Source organism: Sciurus carolinensis, chromosome 11 (genome assembly GCF_902686445.1).
Source record: "Sciurus carolinensis chromosome 11, mSciCar1.2, whole genome shotgun sequence".
NCBI classification, from domain to species: Eukaryota; Metazoa; Chordata; class Mammalia; order Rodentia; family Sciuridae; genus Sciurus; species Sciurus carolinensis.
Genome location: NC_062223.1, coordinates 8,998,252 through 9,018,394, shown reverse-complemented (window position 1 = coordinate 9,018,394; position 20,143 = coordinate 8,998,252). Strand labels below are relative to the sequence as shown.

At 61.5% G+C, this 20,143-nt stretch overlaps 2 protein-coding genes across 7 annotated transcripts in view; one reads left to right on the top strand and one right to left on the bottom strand.

Annotated features, from left to right (window-relative positions):
* Window positions 1-1,184: 1,184 nt before the first annotated feature.
* Window positions 1,185-20,143, bottom strand: part of Pc (pyruvate carboxylase) — a 105,704-nt gene continuing 86,745 nt past the window's right edge. For all 6 annotated transcript variants that reach the window (XM_047516581.1, XM_047516577.1, XM_047516575.1 and 3 more), the window contains 14 exons: window positions 18,994-19,112; window positions 17,124-17,286; window positions 15,267-15,449; window positions 5,949-6,093; window positions 5,562-5,651; window positions 5,255-5,476; window positions 4,372-4,528; window positions 3,634-3,874; window positions 3,285-3,534; window positions 2,879-3,123; window positions 2,594-2,773; window positions 2,266-2,514; window positions 1,886-2,026; window positions 1,185-1,808 (listed from right to left, as the gene is read on the bottom strand). In XM_047516581.1, the coding sequence (XP_047372537.1) occupies window positions 1,560-1,808; window positions 1,886-2,026; window positions 2,266-2,514; window positions 2,594-2,773; window positions 2,879-3,123; window positions 3,285-3,534; window positions 3,634-3,874; window positions 4,372-4,528; window positions 5,255-5,476; window positions 5,562-5,651; window positions 5,949-6,093; window positions 15,267-15,449; window positions 17,124-17,286; window positions 18,994-19,112 (2,634 nt within the window). In that variant the 3' untranslated portion in view covers window positions 1,185-1,559. The remainder of the gene's footprint in view (window positions 1,809-1,885; window positions 2,027-2,265; window positions 2,515-2,593; window positions 2,774-2,878; window positions 3,124-3,284; window positions 3,535-3,633; window positions 3,875-4,371; window positions 4,529-5,254; window positions 5,477-5,561; window positions 5,652-5,948; window positions 6,094-15,266; window positions 15,450-17,123; window positions 17,287-18,993; window positions 19,113-20,143) is intronic.
* Window positions 8,513-12,624, top strand: Lrfn4 (leucine rich repeat and fibronectin type III domain containing 4). The gene is made up of 3 exons (XM_047516582.1): window positions 8,513-9,381; window positions 9,818-11,176; window positions 11,764-12,624. The coding sequence occupies exons 2-3, from the start codon at window positions 9,828-9,830 to the stop codon at window positions 12,323-12,325; spliced, it is 1,911 nt and encodes a 636-aa protein (XP_047372538.1). The 5' UTR covers window positions 8,513-9,381; window positions 9,818-9,827; the 3' UTR covers window positions 12,326-12,624.

Genomic DNA, 20,143 nt, shown 5'->3' with positions numbered 1-20,143 from the left:
TCTTTCTTGAGGTTGGTGGTTGAAGGAAAGAAAATGGATGTGTAGTCACAAATATCCCTTTGACACCCTCAGGTTGGCTGTGACAGGATCATGCACCTAGATCCAAAGGGCAGTCTTGGAGCCAGGTGTGTTGGTGCACACCTGTAATCTCAGTGACTCCGGAGGCAGAGACAGAAGGATTACAAGTTTGAGGCCAGTCTGAGCAATTTAGCAAGACCCTGTCTCAAAAAATAGAAAATGGACTAGGGATGAAGCTCAATGGTAAGGTGCTCCCAAGTTTAGTCCCCAGGACCAGAATATTTAAAATAAAGGGCAACATCACAGTCACACACCTTCCCTAGGGAACTTTCCTCTTCCCCAGACTGTGTGGAAGCTGTTGGGGACAGGTCAGGGACTAGTACCCCATGAACACCCAGAAGATAGGCCTGCAGGGTGGTATTTCCTGCCTGGTCCCCCTGGGGGCCAGTGGGTCTGGACTCTCCCTCCCTTCCTCGGAGTCCAGCCCTCTCCCCGCTTGCTCAGGAACTGCCTATCATCCTCAACCATAGTGGAGGGATGAGAGGGCAGTGATACAGCCAGGGTTACTGTCCCCATGGCAGGTAAGGGGATGGAGGCTCAGGATTCTCCATGGCCAGTTTGGATGGGCAGGGGAGGACCTGTGACCCTCGATCCAGGGATTCTCCTAACCTCCCACCAACATCCTCACACCGAAAGCATCACAAACATCTCTGTGGTGGCACTGTTCCCTAGGGTCTCCCCACTGACCAGAAGGTGCTGCCTGTTTGCACCTAGTTCTGCAGTGACTTGAGGTAGGAGGCTGGGAAGCAGGTCTGCCAGAGCCTGGATTTGGTCCCTCTTTGCCACTTTGTAGTTGTGGAGTCCTGGACAAGTTAATCTACGTGTGACTTGATTTGTGTCAAGGTGGGCAAAGGTTGATTCCCTAATAGGTTACGCAGTGCTTAGAACAAACCCTAAACAAGCTCAGTCACAGCTGGTCCTTTTTGGGGTATGTATACAATAGGCACTCAGTAGTGGCTGAAAACAGGGCCACAGTTGTCATCCTTACTACCCTCCAAAAGGACAAAAGCAACCGATCTGCCTGTGGCACCCATGGGGAGTTTTAGAGGCAGCCCTGCCTGCTCTACCTCTGGGCTGGGGGTGCTGCACGGGACCCAGCATGGAGGGCAGGGAAAAGCCAGTTTTATTGAGGAAATTTCCCATGACCTGGGGCTTAAGTCTCCCCTGCCAAGAATTAGGACCCCCTAAGCCTTCTCCCCCAGATCAAAAGACCACCTGCTTCCCCACCTGTAGTCTCCTACAAGGAGGAGACCCTTATTTGGCAAGAGATGAATATGTAAGCAGCTATCCACCAGTGGGGAGCAGATTGCTGTAGGGAATGGGCCACTGCAGGTGATGTCTCTGCTGTCCCACTGAAGACAGGACCTCCAGGGCCAGACCTTCCTGCCCTCAGGCACTGGCTGGCCTGGGCCTGCCCTGGCAGCACAGCTTCTTTTGAAGGCGTTGGGTGGAGATGGCCAGGCTGCCAGTCTGGGGCAAGATCACTCGATCTCCAGGATGAGGTCATCGCCTTCTAGTGTCATGTCCTTGGTCACATGGACCTTGCAGACAGTACCCTCCATGGGCGAAGTCACCACAGTCTCCATCTTCATGGCACTGAGCACACACAGGGGCTGGCCCTTGACTACCTTGGCTCCTGCTGCCACTTTGATGTCTATCACCTTCCCAGGCATGGGTGCTCCGATCTGGCCTTTCACATCCTTCAGAGCCTTGGGGTGGAAGTGCATCTCCTACAGACAGGGCAGAAGGGACATGAGACACTGGGCCCAGCCCACCTACCACCTGGCTGGTTCTGGGGGAGACTCACCTTCATGGCCTGTGTGTCCTTGACCAGGATGGACCGCAGCTGCCCATTGAGCTCAAAGAAGACCTGCCTCTGGCCAGCCCGGTTCAGGTCACTCACAGCCAGGGCTTTGATGTGCAGTGTCTTGCCTCGCTCCAGCTCCACCTGCAGGGAGGGTGTGGGGGCCCAGAGCTGGGGCAGAGGGCAATCAGAAGAGCAGGCCCCTGACCCCACCACAGGCGAGTGCTTGCCCTGGGTACTGGCTGCTCACGTTACATGTAAAGGCCTAGCTCTTGTTCTCTCAAGGGTCTTTTCTGCTGCCAAAGCTCTTGAGACTGGTGAGAACCCAGCCAGTCTGGAGCTCTAGGGCAGGGGTGCTGGGACAGTGTGGACAAGCCACTGACCTCAAACTCCTCTGCGATCCTGGGGCCCTGCAGGAAGAGGCAGGTATTGAGGCTGTCCAGGGGGCCAAAGGTAGCAGTGAAATCCTTGAATTGGGCAAAGACATCGGGGTACATGGCTGCTGAGAGCACATCCTCTGGAGTAATCTCCTCGCCATGCCGCTCTACCAACTCCTTCTCTAGTGCCTGCATGTCCAGGGGAGGGAGGGAGGCCCCAGGCCGCCCCTCTACCCTTGGCAGGTCCTTCAGCACCTAGGGAGTAAAGCGGAGGGTGAGACCTGATTCCTGCAGATCCGGCTCCCTCCCTCACCTCATGCTGGGCCTTCCCTACCTTAGAGCGAAAGGGCTCAGGGAACCCCCCGTGAGGGACACCAATGTAGCCCTGCAGGAACTCCACCACAGAGCGGGGAAAGGACAGCTCTTCTGCCTGAGCTTCCGCCTCAGCTCGACTCAGCCCATTCTGCACCATAAACTGGGCCAGGTCCCCCACAATCTTGGAGGAGGGTGTCACCTGAGGAGAAGGGTCTCTTTGAGTCAGGATGGCAGGCATCTTATTGGAACCCAGGGAGGATGATGCAGGGCTTTGTGTCAGGTGAGAGCACTGGGCCTGGCTCACCTTGATAAGGTCACCCAGCATCTGGTTGGCCTCCACGTAGGCCTTCTTGACCTCCTTAAACTTGGATCCAAGTCCCATGCTGTGGGCCTGGAAGTGCAGGTTGGTGTACTGACCCCCTGGGATCTCATTTTCATACACATCCGAGTTGCCAGACTTCATGGTGGCTGTGCAGTCAAAGGCTGCGTACAGTCCCCGAGCCCCTTCCCAGTACTCGCTGTAGTCAAACACACGCTCCAGGGGCACCTCTGCAGGGAAGCCAAAGTCAGGAAGGCCCGGCACGCGCTAGGCTCCCAGGGTTCCTCCCAGCGCTGTGGGGCCCTGAGGTTCTAGGTGTGCCAGACTGCACTGGGGCTGGTGGTGGCTGTAACTTTGCGAGGGGCATTGCCATGGGCTACCCTCCTCCTACCTGTGTCCAGGGGAGTCCCTCTGGTACAAGCAACCAAGGCGCCCATGCTGGGCTGTGAGGTCATCCCAGACATGGAGTCAGCTGCCACATCCACCACATCAGCCCCGGCCTGAGCACAGGCCAGCATGGCAGCCACACCTGCCCCTGATGTGTCGTGGGTGTGGATGTGCAGCGGGAGGTCAGGGAAGCGGTCCCGGAGGGAGCCGACCAGCATTGTGCAAGCCGCTGGCTTCAGCAGTCCTGCCATGTCCTGGAGGCAGTGGGGAAGAGAGAGACAGTAAGGAGGGACCTGATATGGGACCATGACAAGAGTGGTACAGAGGGAGAGATGGGCAAGTGGCCTGGGCACCTTGATGCACAGGATGTGGGTGCCGGCTCGCACCAGCTCTTCAGCCAAGCCCATGTAGTACTGCAGCGAGTATTTAGTGCGGCTGGGGTCAGCCACGTCGCCCGTGTAGGAGATGGCGGCCTCCACCACACCCCCAGCACTGCCTGCCGCCTCCATGCCAAGGAGCATGTTGGGCAGGTAGTTGAGGGAGTCAAAGATCCGGAAGACATCCATGCCATTCTCTTTGGCCACCTCGCAGAACCTGAGTGGGTGAGAAACCAGCAGTCCCGTCCGCTGCTCCCTGCACCTCCTTCTCTAGTCCCTGGCTCCCCTACAGCCCCTAGGAAAGGAAGTCTGGCCTGCAGGGGAATAGGAGCGCCGGACAGGGCCTTTCCCAGGGCGGCCCGGGCAGGCAGAGTTACTGCAGAGGCATCTGTACTGGCAGAGCTGGCTCCTGTCATAGCCAAAGCTCTGCCCGGGTGGAAGATCCGCTGGGATTCTTTGTTTTGCAGGAGTGGGACTGGAAGAGGGCCCTGGACAAGGAGGCCTGAGGCCTGAGTTTCAACCCCAGCTCTAGAAGTCCTTTGGGTTCTGCCGTAACAATTCTGCACTCCATGACACTTCAAGCAGCAGCCCCTGCAGGGCACAGCTACACAAACTTGGTTTTGAGCCCACTGTGGGGAGCACAGGCCATTGACCTGTGGCCTGGAGTCCCAAGGCCCCCACTGAGCAGAGTCTGCCCGCCCTGTCCAGGCTCACTTGAAGACCACGTTGTCAGGATAGTTGGTGTAGCCCACAGCATTGGCCCCCCGCAGCAGCATCTGGAATGGGATGTTGGGGATCAGCTCCCGCAGCTCCTGCAGTCGGCGCCAGGGGCACTCATACAGGAAGCGCATGGCAACATCAAATGTGGCCCCTGCAGAGGGATGGAAAGAGCCTAGGTCAGCTCCACACCCTGCAGCTCTGCAGACCGAGCCTCCAACCCCGCGCCCTCATGTCCCCAGTTGATGCCCACCAGCTTTTCCCCTGCTGATGTTCAGGGCACTCAGGCGCACATGTCCCTTCTCTCCGTGCCTGCCTTCTCGTCCCTCGGGCCTTCCTCTCCTGCTTCTCTGTGCTGTGATTAACCAACAGGCCAGCTCTCCAGCCTGCTGTGCCTGCAGCATGCTCAGCCCAGTGCCTGGACCTTGGCGCCAAAGTCTTAAACCCAGCTAGAGACTTGGCTGAAGCTGGTTCTGATCAGTGTTTGTAGAACACTTTCTTCAGTCTTTGTTCTTTCGTTCCCTCGTTCTCTCATTCTCTCTGTCTCTGTCTCTGTCTCTGTCTCTCTCTCTCTGTCTCTCTCTCTCTCTCTCTCTTGGTAGTAGGTATTGAACCCAGGGGTGCTTTATCATTTACCTACATCCCCAATCCTTTTAATTTTATTTCATATGAGACAGGGTCTCACTAAGTTGCCCAGGCTGCCTGGAACTTGCAACCCTCCTGCCTCAGCCTCCTGAGTCACTGGGATTACACGCGTGCACAACTGCAGCTGGTTTCTTTGGTTTTTCTCAATATTCCTAGAGGGTTTGCACCGTTAGGACTGGCCACACAAGAGGCCTGATTTCTGCCCGCACTGCCCACCCAAGCCCTCTTTTCCTACCTCCCCAGTTCTCCATGCTGAAGAGCTTGTTGAAGCTGTGGGCAACGTAGGGTGCGATCTTTTTGAGATCATGAGTGCGCACGCGAGTGGCCAGCAGTGACTGGTGGGCATCCCTGAACGTCGTGTCCATCAGCAGCAGTCCCGGGTGGTTCCGCACAGCTCGAGCAAAGCCCTCAGGCCCTTCTCGCAGAAGGATGTCTCTGAAACCAGCTGGGGGTGGGCCTAGGGCATACGAAGACAGTAATGCCCATCCTGCAGGTGGTGACCTCTGCATTCCCCATGAGTTGGCAGAATGGCTCTCACCTACCTATGGGCACTGCAGGGACAACAGGGTCCGTGGAGCTGGGGCTGGCTTTGACAGGGATTGGGGTGGTGGGGCCATTCACCATGACGTGTCCTGGGGGAGAGAGCAAGCAGTAGGTCAGGGAAGGCTGGGCAGAGGTGGAGCTGGGCCATGTGAGTAGGTGGGCTCGGGGATGGGGGCATTCCTCCAGGACACCCGGTTCTCCAGCTGCCCCTGTCCTCTCCAAAGCCAGGGACTCCTGGGTCCAGGCAGTGGAGACCTATTGAGGACCACGTGGACGGAAAAGAGGATTCCCTAAGATCAGGAGCAAGGAAGGTGCAGGATCAGAACAAGGGCAGGGCTGAGGGGCAGGGGCCAGAGGCAGGCAGTGGGGAGGGCGGTGGGGCGGACCGAGGTAGTGCAGCAGCTTCTGGGCCCGGTTCTGCACAGGCCGCAGCTGGAATAACTCGGGGTTCTCATCGATGAACTGGGTGTCCACGGTGCCTGCCAGGAACTGCTGGTTGTTGAGCACATTCTGCAGGAAGGGGATGTTGGTCTGTAGGACAGAGGCGGGTAGGAGGGTGTCACCAGGCAGCACGGACAGGGAAGGAGGGAGAAGAGGCTGCAGGTGCCATCCTGGAGCGCACGCCAGGCCCTCCCCACCTCACCCCCATTCTGGGGGACTGCCCAAGCCGCCAGGGGCTGAACCCACACCTCCGTCCTTGTTCACCCAGAGCACGTGCGGAATGCCACCCCCTCCTGCCTCTTCTGGGGTCTGGCAACCTGCACTCCCTCCCTCCTCATGGCCTGGAACTGGCTCAGCCCTTTCCAGCAGCTCGGAACAGAGCACCTCCCGCTCACCCCGCCAGCCTCGCTCTTGAAAGAGGCCCCTACCTCCGACACACCCACACTCTTGACACTCTTTAGCCTTCGTGGCTAAATCTAGCGGGCAGCCTCCCACCCTCCTCTTGCTAACAGCTCCCACCTTGATGCTCTCTCTGGACTGCAGGGATGTCTTATTCTTCCAGTCTCTTCTGCCTGCTCAGCCCTACCCACTCTGCGAGGTCTTGTCCTGGCCCTGAGGATCTAGTGCCAGTCTCTGTCTCCAGAGTCTACGCTCAAAGGTGGGACTGTCTCTTGGCATCTGCTTATACGTGCCTCATGGAACTCAGCAGTCTAAACCCCGGTTGCTTCCTGCTGGGTGCCTTGCCATCTACTTGCTATGCACCCCGTCACCCCCTTCTCTCACATGTCAACTGATCAAGTTCAACGACTTTCCTGTGTCTACCTCTGGACTCCATGACCTCATGTCCAGCTCAGGCCACACCTTCCACTGGGTCTCCTCATCATGGCCACCTCAGCCACACCAACCAAGCCTCCTGCTCTCACACTCCACAGCTTTGCACCTGCCAGGAAAGTTCTTCCTGGATGTCCACACTGGAAGGCCACTTTGTCCTTCCCTCCCAGAAGCAGAGCAGAGTGATCTCCTTCTAGTAAGTTCCTTTTGATCAGCTATTGGAAAGCCCATCCTTGGACCTTTTCATTTTTTGTTTGTGTGCCTCTCTCACCCCCTGGGAATTTCTGGGAGACAGGGAGGCTTATCTGAGGTCCTAGATCTGTGTGCCAGGTGCTGCTCTAAACAGCTGGGACAGGGTGAGTCACATGGGGATCAGGAGAGCCTGTGACTGTGAGGCTACATGCCTGGGACTCCAAGAGCATGGCCACATGACTACATGAAGGAGGCATCTCCATGTCTCACCCATTCAAGATTTCTGTTGCAACCTTCAACGAGAGCTTGAGGCCAAGCATGCACCCTTTTGAGAGAGTTAACCTGTTACCCAAGGGCCCCTAGTACCTGGCAGCATGGACAGGAAAGGCCCCTCCTCCACCAACCTCCCCCAGGCAGTCACTGGTCATTGCAGACTAGGACCTGGTCCCTGTCTGGCCTGATGGGTCCACCTGTCTGCCTAAAGCCACAAACCTAGTCCCTTCCTGAAAGAGGGGCATTTCAACTGGCCAAGACATGGCCCCTGAGAAGGGAAACGACCCAAATAAGAGTAAGAAGGATAATCAGAGGCCTCCTCTGTCCTTGGCCCCTGCCTCTCTCTTGAAGTGAATCATTCCACTTTGTACTTATGGGACTGTGGTCATTCCCTCTGTACTGGAAACTCCATGGGGACAGGAACCAGGCCCATCTGGCTCCCAGCACAGGGTGGCAAATGGCAGATGGCAGATGCTAGTAAACATGCACGTTTAGAGTAAATGGAAACACTTTCGATGGGGAGAGGAGAAACAAAGAACTGATGCCACCACGCACCCGAGCTGACCTGGCTAGAATCCAAACCTTCATTTACAAATACAACCGTGAACTGTGGCTTCTGATGGTTAAGCCACTCACGCTGCAGGTTTTCCTTCCTCTCACCCCTACCAATTGTATAAGTACCTACAACTAATACCCCTTGGTCTACATGAGAAAATCGTTTCAGTGGTTAAGTGATTGCCCAAGGCCACACAGCTGTGCCAGGCAGGATTAGAATTCCAGTCTCTGGTTTCCCAGAGTTCCTGCTACCAGCTTCCTCCTCCCCACCATGGAGGGCAGGGATCGGGTCTGTAGGGAGAAGGGGGCACCTAGGCAGTCTGAGGAGGTGACTACCCATGCTTCCCAACTGGTCACATCAGTCATGGTGGCGGGCACAAACTAGGACCAGGTGCTTGACCTGGTTCTGAGCACTCAGCCGGCCCTTCCAAATCCCAGCTTCCTGCCGCCACCGTGCACCTGAGCTCGTCCCAGGGAGCGAGGAGGAGGGCGGGGCTGCGGCGCGGCTAGGACCACTGACGCACAGCTTCAAACAGCGTGCCACCACCGGCCTGCTGGGAAACGGCACCGCGTAGACCAATCCGGCCGGAGGCGGAGGCCGGTTGGCTCCGGAGCGCCGGGCAAAGCGGACGGGCGGGGAAACGGGAGGGAGGGGCAGGCGGCGGGGCGGGGCGCGGCGCCTGCCCGAGGCCGAGCCCTCGCGCCCCACCCCGCAGCAGCCCTGCCGGGGGTGCCGCCCCAGCCCCCCAGGGCCCCGTGCCTGTTGGGGACCCTCCACGTGACTCGGTGATGCAGAACGGTTATGACCTTCAGCGTGTGTCTGTGAACGCGAGGGTCTCAGCAACAGCGCGCGTTTGCGCCCGGCCCTGCCCGTGGGTGCGGGGACGTGTGGGTGTGTGGGCATATGTGGGCGTGTTGGGGAGGGTGCCCAGCGACATGTGACAAAGACCCGTTTCTGGGAGACGGTGAAGGGGCCCGCGAGCTGGCGCTTTGTCTGGCTGGCTGCAGAGTGAGGTTCGCGCCGCGGCGGCGGGCGCCCGAGCGGTGCAGGATGCCGGGGCGCCAGGGTGGCCGGGGGCGCGCGCGCCAGTGCCAGGGTGAGTGCGCTGCGGCAGCGCCTGGGGGCAGCGCGGCGGGCCCGCGCCGGCTTGGACCTCGGGCGTGACTGGGCGCCACCCGTGGGTGCTGCAGTGGCTGCGTGTCCCGGTGACCTCCGGAGCCGGCCCGGGGCCGGGTGGATCCCCGCGCGCCCCTCCCCGTCCTCTCCACGTGCGTGTCCACGGCGCGCGCGCCCGCCGGCGCGCACCCGCCTGCTTGTCGCCGCCGCCGCCGCCGCCGCCGCGGACCGTGCCGGGAAAAGGTGCCGGGAACCGAGTGAGCCGGGGCCGTGGGCCCGAGCGCCATGGGCCGGAGGGCGCGCGGCAGGCGGCCCAGGCCTCGCCCCTGCGGGAGAGCGGCCTGGAGTCGGCCGGGGCCGGCTGGGCCCGGGGGGAAGCCGCCCCGCGCCCCCTGAGCGACTGACACCAGGTGAGGGGGCCGCGGGACGCAGCGCTGGGCCGGGCCAGGAAGGGACCGCGGGCCACGCCAGGGATTTACTGGGCGCCTTTCCTGGCGCGGAAAGGGATGGTGCGGAGGGAGGAGGGGGCTGTCGATTCCAGGGGAGGCCAGGAAAAGGAAGTTCCAGGACCCTCCCTGCTCTCGGCCCACGGGCGCTTCCTGCCTCATGCCTCACCTTGTCCCCAGCGCCAGGACTCCCCCTAAGTGCTTGGGAAATGTGACCTTTACTCTGGGGGGCCTGGCCCTGCAGCCCCCGCCTGCCTTCCTCCCTGGGGACCCCCTTGAGCTTCTAACCCAATCTTCCCCAGGCCAGACTCTGGAAGCTGGCTCTTGGGATTGTGCCCTGGGCACAAGTGGGCACCTGCACCAGCCCCACCTGTGCCTGGGCTGCGGCCCTTCCCTACAGGGCACTCACCATGGCCCCACCACTGCTGCTGCTGCTGCTGGCCAGTGGAGCGGCTGCCTGCCCGCTGCCCTGCGTCTGCCAGAACCTGTCCGAGTCCCTCAGTACCCTTTGTGCCCACCGAGGGCTGCTATTTGTGCCACCCAACGTGGACCGGCGCACAGTGGAGCTGCGGCTAGCCGACAACTTCATCCAGGCCCTGGGACCTCCTGATTTTCGCAACATGACTGGGCTGGTGGACCTGACGCTGTCTCGGAACGCCATCACCCGCATTGGAGCCCGCGCCTTTGGGGACCTGGAGAGCCTGCGATCCCTACACCTGGACGGCAACAGGCTGGTGGAGCTGGGCAGTGGCAGCCTGCGGGGGCCTGTCAACCTGCAGCACCTCATCCTCAGCGGCAACCAGCTGGGCCGCATCGCGCCAGGCGCCTTTGACGACTTCCTCGACAGCCTCGAGGACCTGGACCTGTCCTACAACAACCTCCGGCAGGTGCCCTGGGCCGGCATTGGCGCCATGCCCGCCTTGCACACTCTCAACCTGGACCACAACCTCATCGACGCGCTGCCCCCGGGCGCCTTCGCCCAGCTGGGTCAGCTCTCCCGCCTCGACCTCACCTCCAACCGCCTGGCCACGCTGGCGCCCGACCCGCTCTTCTCCAGGGGCCGCGACGCGGAGGCCTCGCCCGCCCCCCTGGTGCTGAGCTTCAGCGGGAACCCGCTGCACTGCAACTGTGAGCTGCTGTGGCTGCGGCGGCTGGCGCGGCCCGATGACCTGGAGACCTGCGCCTCCCCGCCCGGCCTGGCGGGCCGCTACTTCTGGGCAGTGCCCGAGGGCGAGTTCTCCTGCGAGCCACCCCTCATCGCCCGCCACACACAGCGCCTCTGGGTGCTGGAGGGCCAGCGGGCCACACTGCGGTGCAGGGCCCTTGGTGACCCTGCACCCACCATGCACTGGGTTGGCCCCGACGACCGGCTGGTTGGCAACTCCTCCCGAGCCTGGGCCTTCCCCAACGGGACCCTGGAGATTGGGGTGACGGGCGCCGGGGATGCAGGAGGCTACACCTGTATTGCCACCAACCCTGCTGGCGAGGCCACTGCCCGAGTGGAGCTCCGGGTGCTGGCCCTGCCCCACAGCGGGAATGCCAGTGCCGAGGGGGGCCGCCCTGGGCCCTCGGACATTGCTGCCTCTGCTCGAACTGCTGCTGAGGGCGAGGGGACTCTGGAGTCTGAGCCAGCTGTGCAAGTGACAGAGGTGACTGCCACATCGGGGCTGGTGAGCTGGGGCCCTGGAAGGCCAGCTGACCCTGTGTGGATGTTCCAAATCCAGTACAACAGCAGTGAGGACGAGACCCTCATCTATCGGTGAGGATGCTCCCTTCCCTTGTCCTCAGCCCCTGCTGCGCTCCCGCCAGCCCTCCCGCTGACCCTGCGCCTGAGACCTGCTCACTCTGCCGAGGCCTCGGCCTGCTCAGCCTGATCCTGGGCCTTTACACCCTGTCCTCACCTCAGCTCCTGAGCCCTTGGAGGAGCCCAGCTGCCTAGGGTGTGGGCTCGGGTATGGCTGCTTGTGTGACGGCTGCCTGCTGCTGGTGGCTCGGTTGGTTGGCAGTGGCTGGGTGTCTGTTGAAGTGTGTGGCCCGTGCCACACACTCACATTAATTTTGCTCCTGCTAGTGCTCCTCCTCCACCTATCGTTCTCCGATTGCCTGGGACCTGTGTCAGTCCAGTCACACCCAGTCTGCCCCTTGGCACTGCCTCCTGTCCTGCATGTGCCCCTGTCTTTGCTTCTTCGCCATCTTGAGTGGACACACGAGGCCTGCGTGCTCCAGGCTCTGGGGAGCTCTTCAGGCTGAAATATGGGTGTTAGGAGCTGCGAGGTCTTGGCCACGGTGAGGTGGGGGTAGGCTGCACCCAACCCTGGGGCTCTGACCACCTGTCCTTGCTTGCAGGATCGTCCCAGCCTCCAGCCACCACTTCCTGCTGAAGCACCTGGTGCCAGGTGCTGACTACGACCTCTGCCTACTGGCCCTGTCACCTGCCACTGGACCCTCTGACCTCACGGCCACTAGGCTACTGGGCTGTGCCCACTTCTCCACACTGCCAGCCACGCCCCTGTGCCACGCCCTGCAGGCCCATGTGCTGGGCGGGACCCTGACTGTGGCCGTGGGGGGTGTGCTGGTGGCTGCCTTACTGGTCTTCACTGTGGCCTTGCTGGTTCGGGGCCGGGGAGCTGGGAATGGCCGCCTTCCCCTCAAGCTCAGCCACGTCCAGTCCCAGACCAACGGAGGTCCCAGCCCCACACCCAAGAGCCACCCACCAAGGAGCCCCCCGCCCCGCCCCCAGCGCAGCTGCTCCCTGGACCTGGGAGATACCGGCGGGTGCTACGGGTACGCCAGGCGCCTGGGAGGGGCCTGGGCCCGCAGGAGCCACTCTGTGCACGGGGGGCTGCTTGGGGCCGGGTGCCGGGGTGCTGGGGGCAGTGCGGAGCGGCTGGAGGAGAGTGTGGTGTGATCGCAGGGCGGCTCCCCTCGTGCCCTGAGGAACGGGCAGCACGGCCGGGGGGCCCCAGGCAGCCGCTACCTGGCCTGGTGAGCAACACTGCTAGGGGACCCTCCCTGGTTTTTATCCTTGGTACCTCAGGCTTCCCGTGTACTTGGAGGGACAGGGAGCCCTTCCCCTGGTTCTGGCCTCCAGACTAGGGTCAAGGGACAGGTCCTTCTGATAGGTGCTCAGAGCCACCAAGGCAGGGGTTGCAGCCACCAAGTGGGCGTCTTGTTTCTATTTATAATAAAATTGTTGGGGACACCTCAGTGCTGGTCTCTGGTCCCATCCTGAGAGGGAGGGTGGAAGGAGGGGATGAGGGGCTGGTAGAGGCAGAGATCAGCATAGGTGTCCAGGCGGGGGCTGCCAGGCCCAGCGGAGGCAGCCTGCAGCCTGAGCCCCACCCCGCGTTTGTCCTCTGGGTGGTCCAGTGCTGGGTCTTCTGACCTGGACAGGCCTGGTCTGCAGGAGCCTGGAGCTTGGGCACGCTGCCTGAGCCCCCTGGGCATCCTGGGCTCATCTGTCTTGTGGACATCCTTCCTAGCAGGCGTGCGTGGGACAGTCCCAGTGCATGGGCACCTTCCCAGCAGCGCTCAGCATGCTTGCAGCGTGGCAGCGGGACTGTGGGTAGTAGCCAAAGGGTGGGTGGAGGGCACAGTCCCTCTGGGCGGAAGGACCTGGTTGGTGACATTCTCTTGGGCACAACTCAGTAGGAAATCCCCATGGTCCTCTGGGGACAGCCAGGCCTGCCACCTCCTGGGCATCTTCTGGACTTGTTAAGTGCCACTCCCAAGGGCAGCTGTCAGCCAGAGACCCTCAGAAAGGTCCCGTCACCTCCCAGCCACTCCTCTAGGCCCCCATGGCTGTGCCGGCACGTTCCAGGAAGGATGGCCGGGACGTGCCTGCTGGTGGGGCTGGAGGTGGGGATGTGCTAGAGGGAGCACACACTCCAGGACCCCTGGCCAGGCTCTGGTGGCCACTGACGTGGCACAGCGTCGGCATCCGAGCGTGAGCCCTCTCTGGGGTGCCGCTCTTGGCCTGAGAGCCCCACGGGCACTTTATGAAGAGACAGAAGGCAGTGCTGGCATCCCAGTGCCCACAATGGCCTGGTCGGCGCTAGGCCAGGGCCCAGGGGCAGCATGGGCACACTGGTGTTCCCAACGGGCAGCCGGGGAGGCTGGCATTCCAGGGTTCCTGGGTGAAGGCCAAATGTGTGTATCCGTCCTCCCAGCCCCAGGACATGGGCCTGAGGTGACCAAGAGAAATGATTTAACCCATTGTGTCCCAGCATGCATATGCAGGGTATCTGTTACAAAATCAGTCAACAGACATGCCATTTACGGTAACTGTTGCTCAATTCAATTTTTACAGGTGTTCTAAATATGGGACACTGGGACATAATGGGTTAAATGGAAATGAGGTGGGGCAAGGAGGCAGTGGGGGCACTGGGCAAGAGGAGGGCAGGGAGGGACAAAAGCACAGGCCAGAAGGCTCAGAATGTGGCAGGGGCCGTGGCCATGGCTGGGCTGGTCATATCTGGGAAGGACACAGGCACCCAGGAACCAGAAACCCACCTTGCTGCTGCCCTGTGGTCATGGGCCCCATAGTCCCTTTCTCCACCCTGAGGGGAGAAGGTTCCTGACACTTAGGGGTAGAGGACAGAGTAAAGTCCTTTGGCCCAGGGGACCTGGGTGCTGATGATGAGGGGCTGGAGGAACAGGGGCACACCCACGGCCAGTCAGGGTCACCAGCAGCTGCACAGGGAGAACCTGGCCCCCACTCCCACTGGGGTCGCAGGATGCAGTGCCACATGGCCCCTCCCACACTGGTCAGCATGGACACCGGCCAGGAAAGCCCAGCCCTGACGGAGCCCACGCAGCTCCCTGTGGAAGCGGGCAGACCCCAGTGTCTGGGCAACACTCCCCCTCAGGCGGTCCAGGTGGCCAGCCCCGCCGGCAGTCACCAAGGGAGGCCTCCCGCCCTCCCGCCTCTGCCATTCTTTCCAAAGGTCTCTGCCCACTGGGACTACTGCCAGGACATGCCATGGGGCCCTGTGGACAGGGCAGGACTGCAGGGCCTGAGGGGACAGCACTGCCACTAGCCTGACCCACCAGCTGAGCCTCAGCAGCATATGGGGTCCACAGGAGCCCCAAGGAGCATGAGGGGCCAGCACAGCTGGGGCCAGGGCCCTGTGACTGCGGACCATCTTTGGGGACCCCCAAAGAGAAGAAAGGGATTCCCATGGGGGCTGAAGGCCCAGCACTGTCCCCCATGCTGAGGGCAGCACCCACAGATCCATGGACAGGTGCTGACTTCAAAGGACAGGACGGTGTGAATTCATCCCTAGCTACAGGCACTGATAACAAACAGCTCAACAAGGAGGGACAGGCATTTCGGATCCTCCCTGGCAGGCAACAGCCATGGTCAGAGGCAGGTCACGTGCCCTGCCTGGCCACCAGCCCCACTGCAGCCACACTCCTTGGATGTCCCTGAAGCACCCGCCGTTCTGCCCAATGCAGAGGGCTGGGGGCCGGTAGAGGCCTCCCCTCCCCCACGCAGGGCTGGGCCCTCACCCAGGGGCTCATTTTCTTGAAATTAAGAATTTCCTGGGAAGCTTGTTCAAAACACAAGCTTTGGGACCTCTACTGAAACCTGTGGGGTTAGAATTTCCAGAAGTGGACCTGGTGGCACTGAGCACACACCAGGTGGCTTTGACCTGTCAGGGCAAGAGGTGGTGTGGAAGGAGCTCCAGAAGGGGCTGCCCGATGGGAGCCTCGGGCCTGAGCACAGCCAGGACAGTCACCCTGTCACCACAGGCCCCCACCAAGCCAAAGCCAGTTAGCAAGGACTCAGGCGAACATGGGACCCTCGGCAGGACGGGCGCAGGCAGGAAGGAGCGACAGGCTCTTACCTTCACACCTCGAACGCGGAACTCGGCCAGGGCTCTGCTCATCTTGGTGGCGGCTGTGGGGTGGTCTTTGCCGTGCGCGATGACTTTGACCAGCAGGGAGTCATAGTGGGGGGAGATGACAGCACCTTGGAAGGCAGAGGCGTTGTCCAGGCGGATGCCCATGCCCTCTCCACTGCGGAACACCTGTGGCGGGAGCAGAGGTCAGCAGGGGGGCAGAAGCTGCAGGCGGGGAAACCCCAGCTCTGACCTGTCCGCCTCAACCCCGGGGCGCGCGCCTTCCGAGTCCCATAGTCACTGCTGCCTCCACCTCGGAGGAGCTGCGAGCACCGCCCAGCCTGCCACCGGCCTGACCACGTGTGGAGCGCCCACCGCCAGCAAGACCAGCAGACATACAACTCCCTGCCTGTATGGGCCCCGGACAAAAAAGGAAATGCCCAGGCTGGTGACAGGGTCGCTAGGAGAGGAGGGAAGGCAGACAGCCGGCGGGGGCTCTGGCTCTGTCTTGCATGCCGCGAGGAGGGCTGGTCTCCACGTGTTCCCTTCCTTCCCACGGGAGGACGGGGGACCAGAGGGCAGAGAGGACAAGGACCAGGGGACAGAGACACCGAGAATGAAGGAAACGCAACCAGCAGGGGCAAGACAGGCGCGGGCCCAGCTCCATGGCCCAGCCCAGGCAGCAAACCGGCAGGACAGAGCAGGACCAGCGAGGGAGGGTGAGGGGCCAGGGACAGGCTTGGGGGCAGTGGCTGCTGACACAGGTGTACTCGGGAGGCCAGGCCCTGGGTGCGTGTGAGGGAAGGAGGGGAGGCCTGGGGGTTGCGCTGGGGACACCACGGCACCACCCTCTGACTCCGAGGGGCACGGGCCTGGGCTCGATGAAAAGGAACTTAATAAAATATTTAGGGGCAGACGCTCCACCGTGCGCAGGAACCGCCAGCTAAAAATACCCTGTGGTGAGTGAGCTCTGAGCAGCCGGCCTGGCAGCGAGGTGAAGAGAGGTGGCTGAAGGTGGGTCCCCAGGCTGCCCCTTTGCAGTTGAGGGCAAAGGAGGTCTGGGGCTCCCAGTCGTTTCTGAAGCTTTGCGGGCAGGCGCCCCCCTGCACAGGCCACAGATCCGTGCTGCTCTCGGGATCCCGAGGACAACAGCCCTATCCCAGCCTCCCCACCCACCTGTCCCGAAGCCCAGCAGCTGGCTCATGCTTGTCCTTGCCAGCCTCACCCAGTCCAGACCCACCACCCCGGGCTCCGGAGCAGACCCCGTGTCCACAGGGCACAGGCCAATAAATGGGCAGAAGTTGACCGGCAGGGCCAGTGCGCAGGACCTAGTGGACCAGGGAGCAGTTCAGGGTCAGACACTGGGGAGGGAGGGAGATGGCTTTTAGGGACCGGCTGGCTGGGTTGCAGCGCCGTGAGGAAAGAGAGAAGGTAGAGGAAACCACACCCCAGACTCTGCCTTCCTGCCCTCGAGGCCACCGCCATCTGTGGACTCCCTCATGCGCTCTGGGAGGCCCTGGGCTTGGCTCACCCCCCAGTCATGAGGATTCCCAATCATTTGTCCCCACTCCCACCTGCAGGTCCTGCCTTGCCAGCCACTGCCTGACCCCAGCGTGAAGGCAGGACAGAGGCCAGCAGCTCTGTAACAGTGCGGAGGGCCTGGGCTTCGAGATCAGGGGCCCTCGCACAGGGCAGGCTCCTCCCAGCACGCCCCCACTGCCCCTAGGACAGCGCTGCTCCCCCGAGCTCAAGGGCAACGTCAGACCAGCCTGCGGGGATTCTCCCGAACTGCCCACCAGGCACTGAGAGCAGTGGGCTCTTCAACAGGCTGCAACGAGCACCCACTCTGGAAACGTCACCTACCTCGATGCGGCCAGTGTCGGGCTGGAAGCTGCGTGCAGGGTCCTCGGTCGTGACCCGGCACTGTATGGCACAGCCATTGATGCGGATGTTCTCCTGCCGCAGGCCCAGGTCGGGCAGGCTCCTGCCCTCGGCCACATGGATCTGGGCATGGACCAGGTCCACACTGCAGGTAGGGAACACGAGAGAAGGGAGCATGAGGCAGGGCAGGGACGGGGACCGCAGCAAGGGGCGGCCCTGCCGGGCACTCTTCCCAGCCTGAGCGGGCAGCTGCTCCAGCCTGGCTTCAGGGTCTGGTGCTGTGACGCAGTCTCAACTAGACAGTGGCAGCCGGAGGGGCCTCGGGAACACAGGGTCCACCTCGCCCCACTGGGTCCACCCAACCTGCGCTCTACCTGCCCCTCCCCCACATCTCCCGCCTCCTGCCCCCAGAGCCTGCCCTGTGGTGCTCAGGGCGCAGCCTCGGCTCAGCACGTCCCTGGGTCAGCACCTCAGGACGCCCCATTCCTGGAGCCGAAGGTGCTACTTGGGTAGGTGGGTGGGGACAGTCTGCAAAGTGGAAACCAGGGCAGTTGAGGTGCAATGGGCGGGCACTGCCTTCCCAGGTCTGCACCCCCACTGGGCTTGTGCCCAAGGCCCCTCCAGGAGATTTCAGAGGACAGAGCTCTCTGCATTTGCACGGCTTTATGAGCTCAGGCTGAGTACGTGCTCCTAAGGACAGTAGCAAATCCAAGTGGAACAGCTGTTTAAAAAACACTCAAGGTTTCGAATTTACTGTCACTGAGGCTGTGCTAAGGACAGCCTGGAAGCTACGCGGCAGACTTTGCTTGTGTAGTTTGCTTGCTACACCACTTCAGAGCAGTGACAAAGACCCCGTGAGCTTTAACTGACACAGGGAGCAGGTCTGTGCTCTTCCCTCGCTGGATCTCCACATCCCCATGGCAGGAGCTCGAGGGTCAGAGAGGCTGCAGCTACCCGGGCTCCACACGGCCCAGGACCAGCAGAGCTGCAACTCCAGTCTGTGAATGAAGCCTTTCATCCTTGACAGGGCTCCAGGCAGGTTCAGGACTGAGTGCTCAGCAGCAGGACAAGGAAAGACCTGCAGGCCAGGAAACAGCCAGAGCACAAACCTTGCCTCTAACCCTGGTCTCAAGGAATCTGGGGGCCTCTCTGGGCAAAGGTGTCCCCTTCTCAGGCACAGTTGAGGTTGGGGAAGGAGCTGGAGTCATAATGTTCCAGGGTGAGGTGGACTGGCCCAAAGCCAAGGTTTAAGACTTAGTAGCTCAAAATATGCATCTCGAAACAATGAAGGCCATTTTAACTTGTTTACAGGACGGCAGAAATCCCAGGCTGTGGGAGAGCAGAGACACAACTACCTAGAAAGCTAGGGGGCCATGCAGCTTATTCTGATCAGGTGATCCCGCTGAAGGCAGATCTCAACTCCCCAGGGACAGCACAGCTCTGGGTACAGTGCCACAGACACACCCCGACCACTGGAGCCAGACGCACCCTCATGGCCTACAGGACAGCAGGACAGAGTGACTGTGGGCCAGCCCCTCCGCGTTGGTTTCCTCACCTGAAAAACAGGCCTCTTTCTCACAAGGTGGCCACGAGGGCTCCCTGAGGCGTCCAGCATGGCCCCGCCACGAGCATCCTGATTTTGAGGGGAGGGACCCTAACTCGCTTGTATTTGCTTCTTGGAATTTGTTTTGCAATAACAATGCAACACTTTTATAAGAACTTCACATTCAGCCCCTGGATCCCTCTGCCATCAGCCGCAGTGGAAAGTGAGCGAGCACCCGAGCGCCCAGCGTGGCCCCGGCAGAGTCCCCCAGGGCAGAGTCCCTTCTGCTTCCCCGCCCGCCCGGCTCACTCTGTGATCTCCTCAGTGACCGTGTGCTCCACCTGCAGGCGGGAATTGACCTCGATGAAGTAGTGCTTGCCCTGTCGGTCCACCAGGAACTCCACGGTGCCCGCGTTCTCGTAGCCCACCTGCGGGGACAGCGGTGGATGGGTGGGCAGGATGGAGAAGGGTGACCCTGGGGCGGCGTGGGGCTCGCTCAGGGACAGAGGGTCCCAAAAGACAGTTGACCCCCAGGTTCCAGGACACTCCCAGGCCTCTACCAGGCTCCAGGCTGGCCTGGGGCACGTCCCAGACAGGCTGCACTTGCTCTCACTGCTGTCACCTCAACTTGTGGCCCTGCTCCTGTCCTTCATTCCTGGACCTCCCAGAACCCACTTCTCAATGTCCTCAGCCTTGTCACTTGAGAAATGTCACTCAAGAGGCACCAGCAGATGATGCTTCTGCCTCAGACTCGTTTTTCTTCTGGTCCCACTAGGACCACCAGACTCCGTGGCCCCCAGCCTGCTATGAAATGGTCGGTGGTGTAAACCAACCAACCAGGGTCGCGCTGGGGTGATGAGCCCCCCGGGCAACCAAGCCCTCCTGCGAGGGCTGTGGCCTTCTGATGACCATGGCCGGAGCCTTGCAGCAGACTGTGGCTCCGCCTCCACTTGGGGGCAGGTGACAGTGACGCTGCCTGGGCCCAGGCTGCCTGGGAGTCTAGGGTGGCACCGCTCTGCAGAGCTGTGGGGGCTGGAAGCTGGGACAGTGAGCATACCTGGGGCTGGGGCCCAGGAGACAGGAGGACAGGACCCTGACACAGCCACAGGCCCACCTCAGGAGGCCACCACCAGGGCAGACAGCGTGCCCTCCTGTCTCCTCCCACCAGGACCCCACTCCCTTAGTGCGCTGGGGGAATAGAGGTTGGAAATGATGGTGACAGCTGTGGAGCAGAGGACAGTGAGGGCCGCGAACGAGGAGGAAGTTTACAGAACCCGTGGACTCGCTCCCTTGGTGAGTGGGAGCCCGAGGAGAGGGGGCTGGCTCTCTCCCCTCCTTTGGGCCAGGCACCCTCACTGCTCCTCCCTGCCCTCCCTCAGCAGGTCTCCTGGCCTCCCTGCACCCCTGCAGGCTGTCCACAGGGGAACCCAAGGGCCCCGAGGCCTGCGGGCCGAGGAGC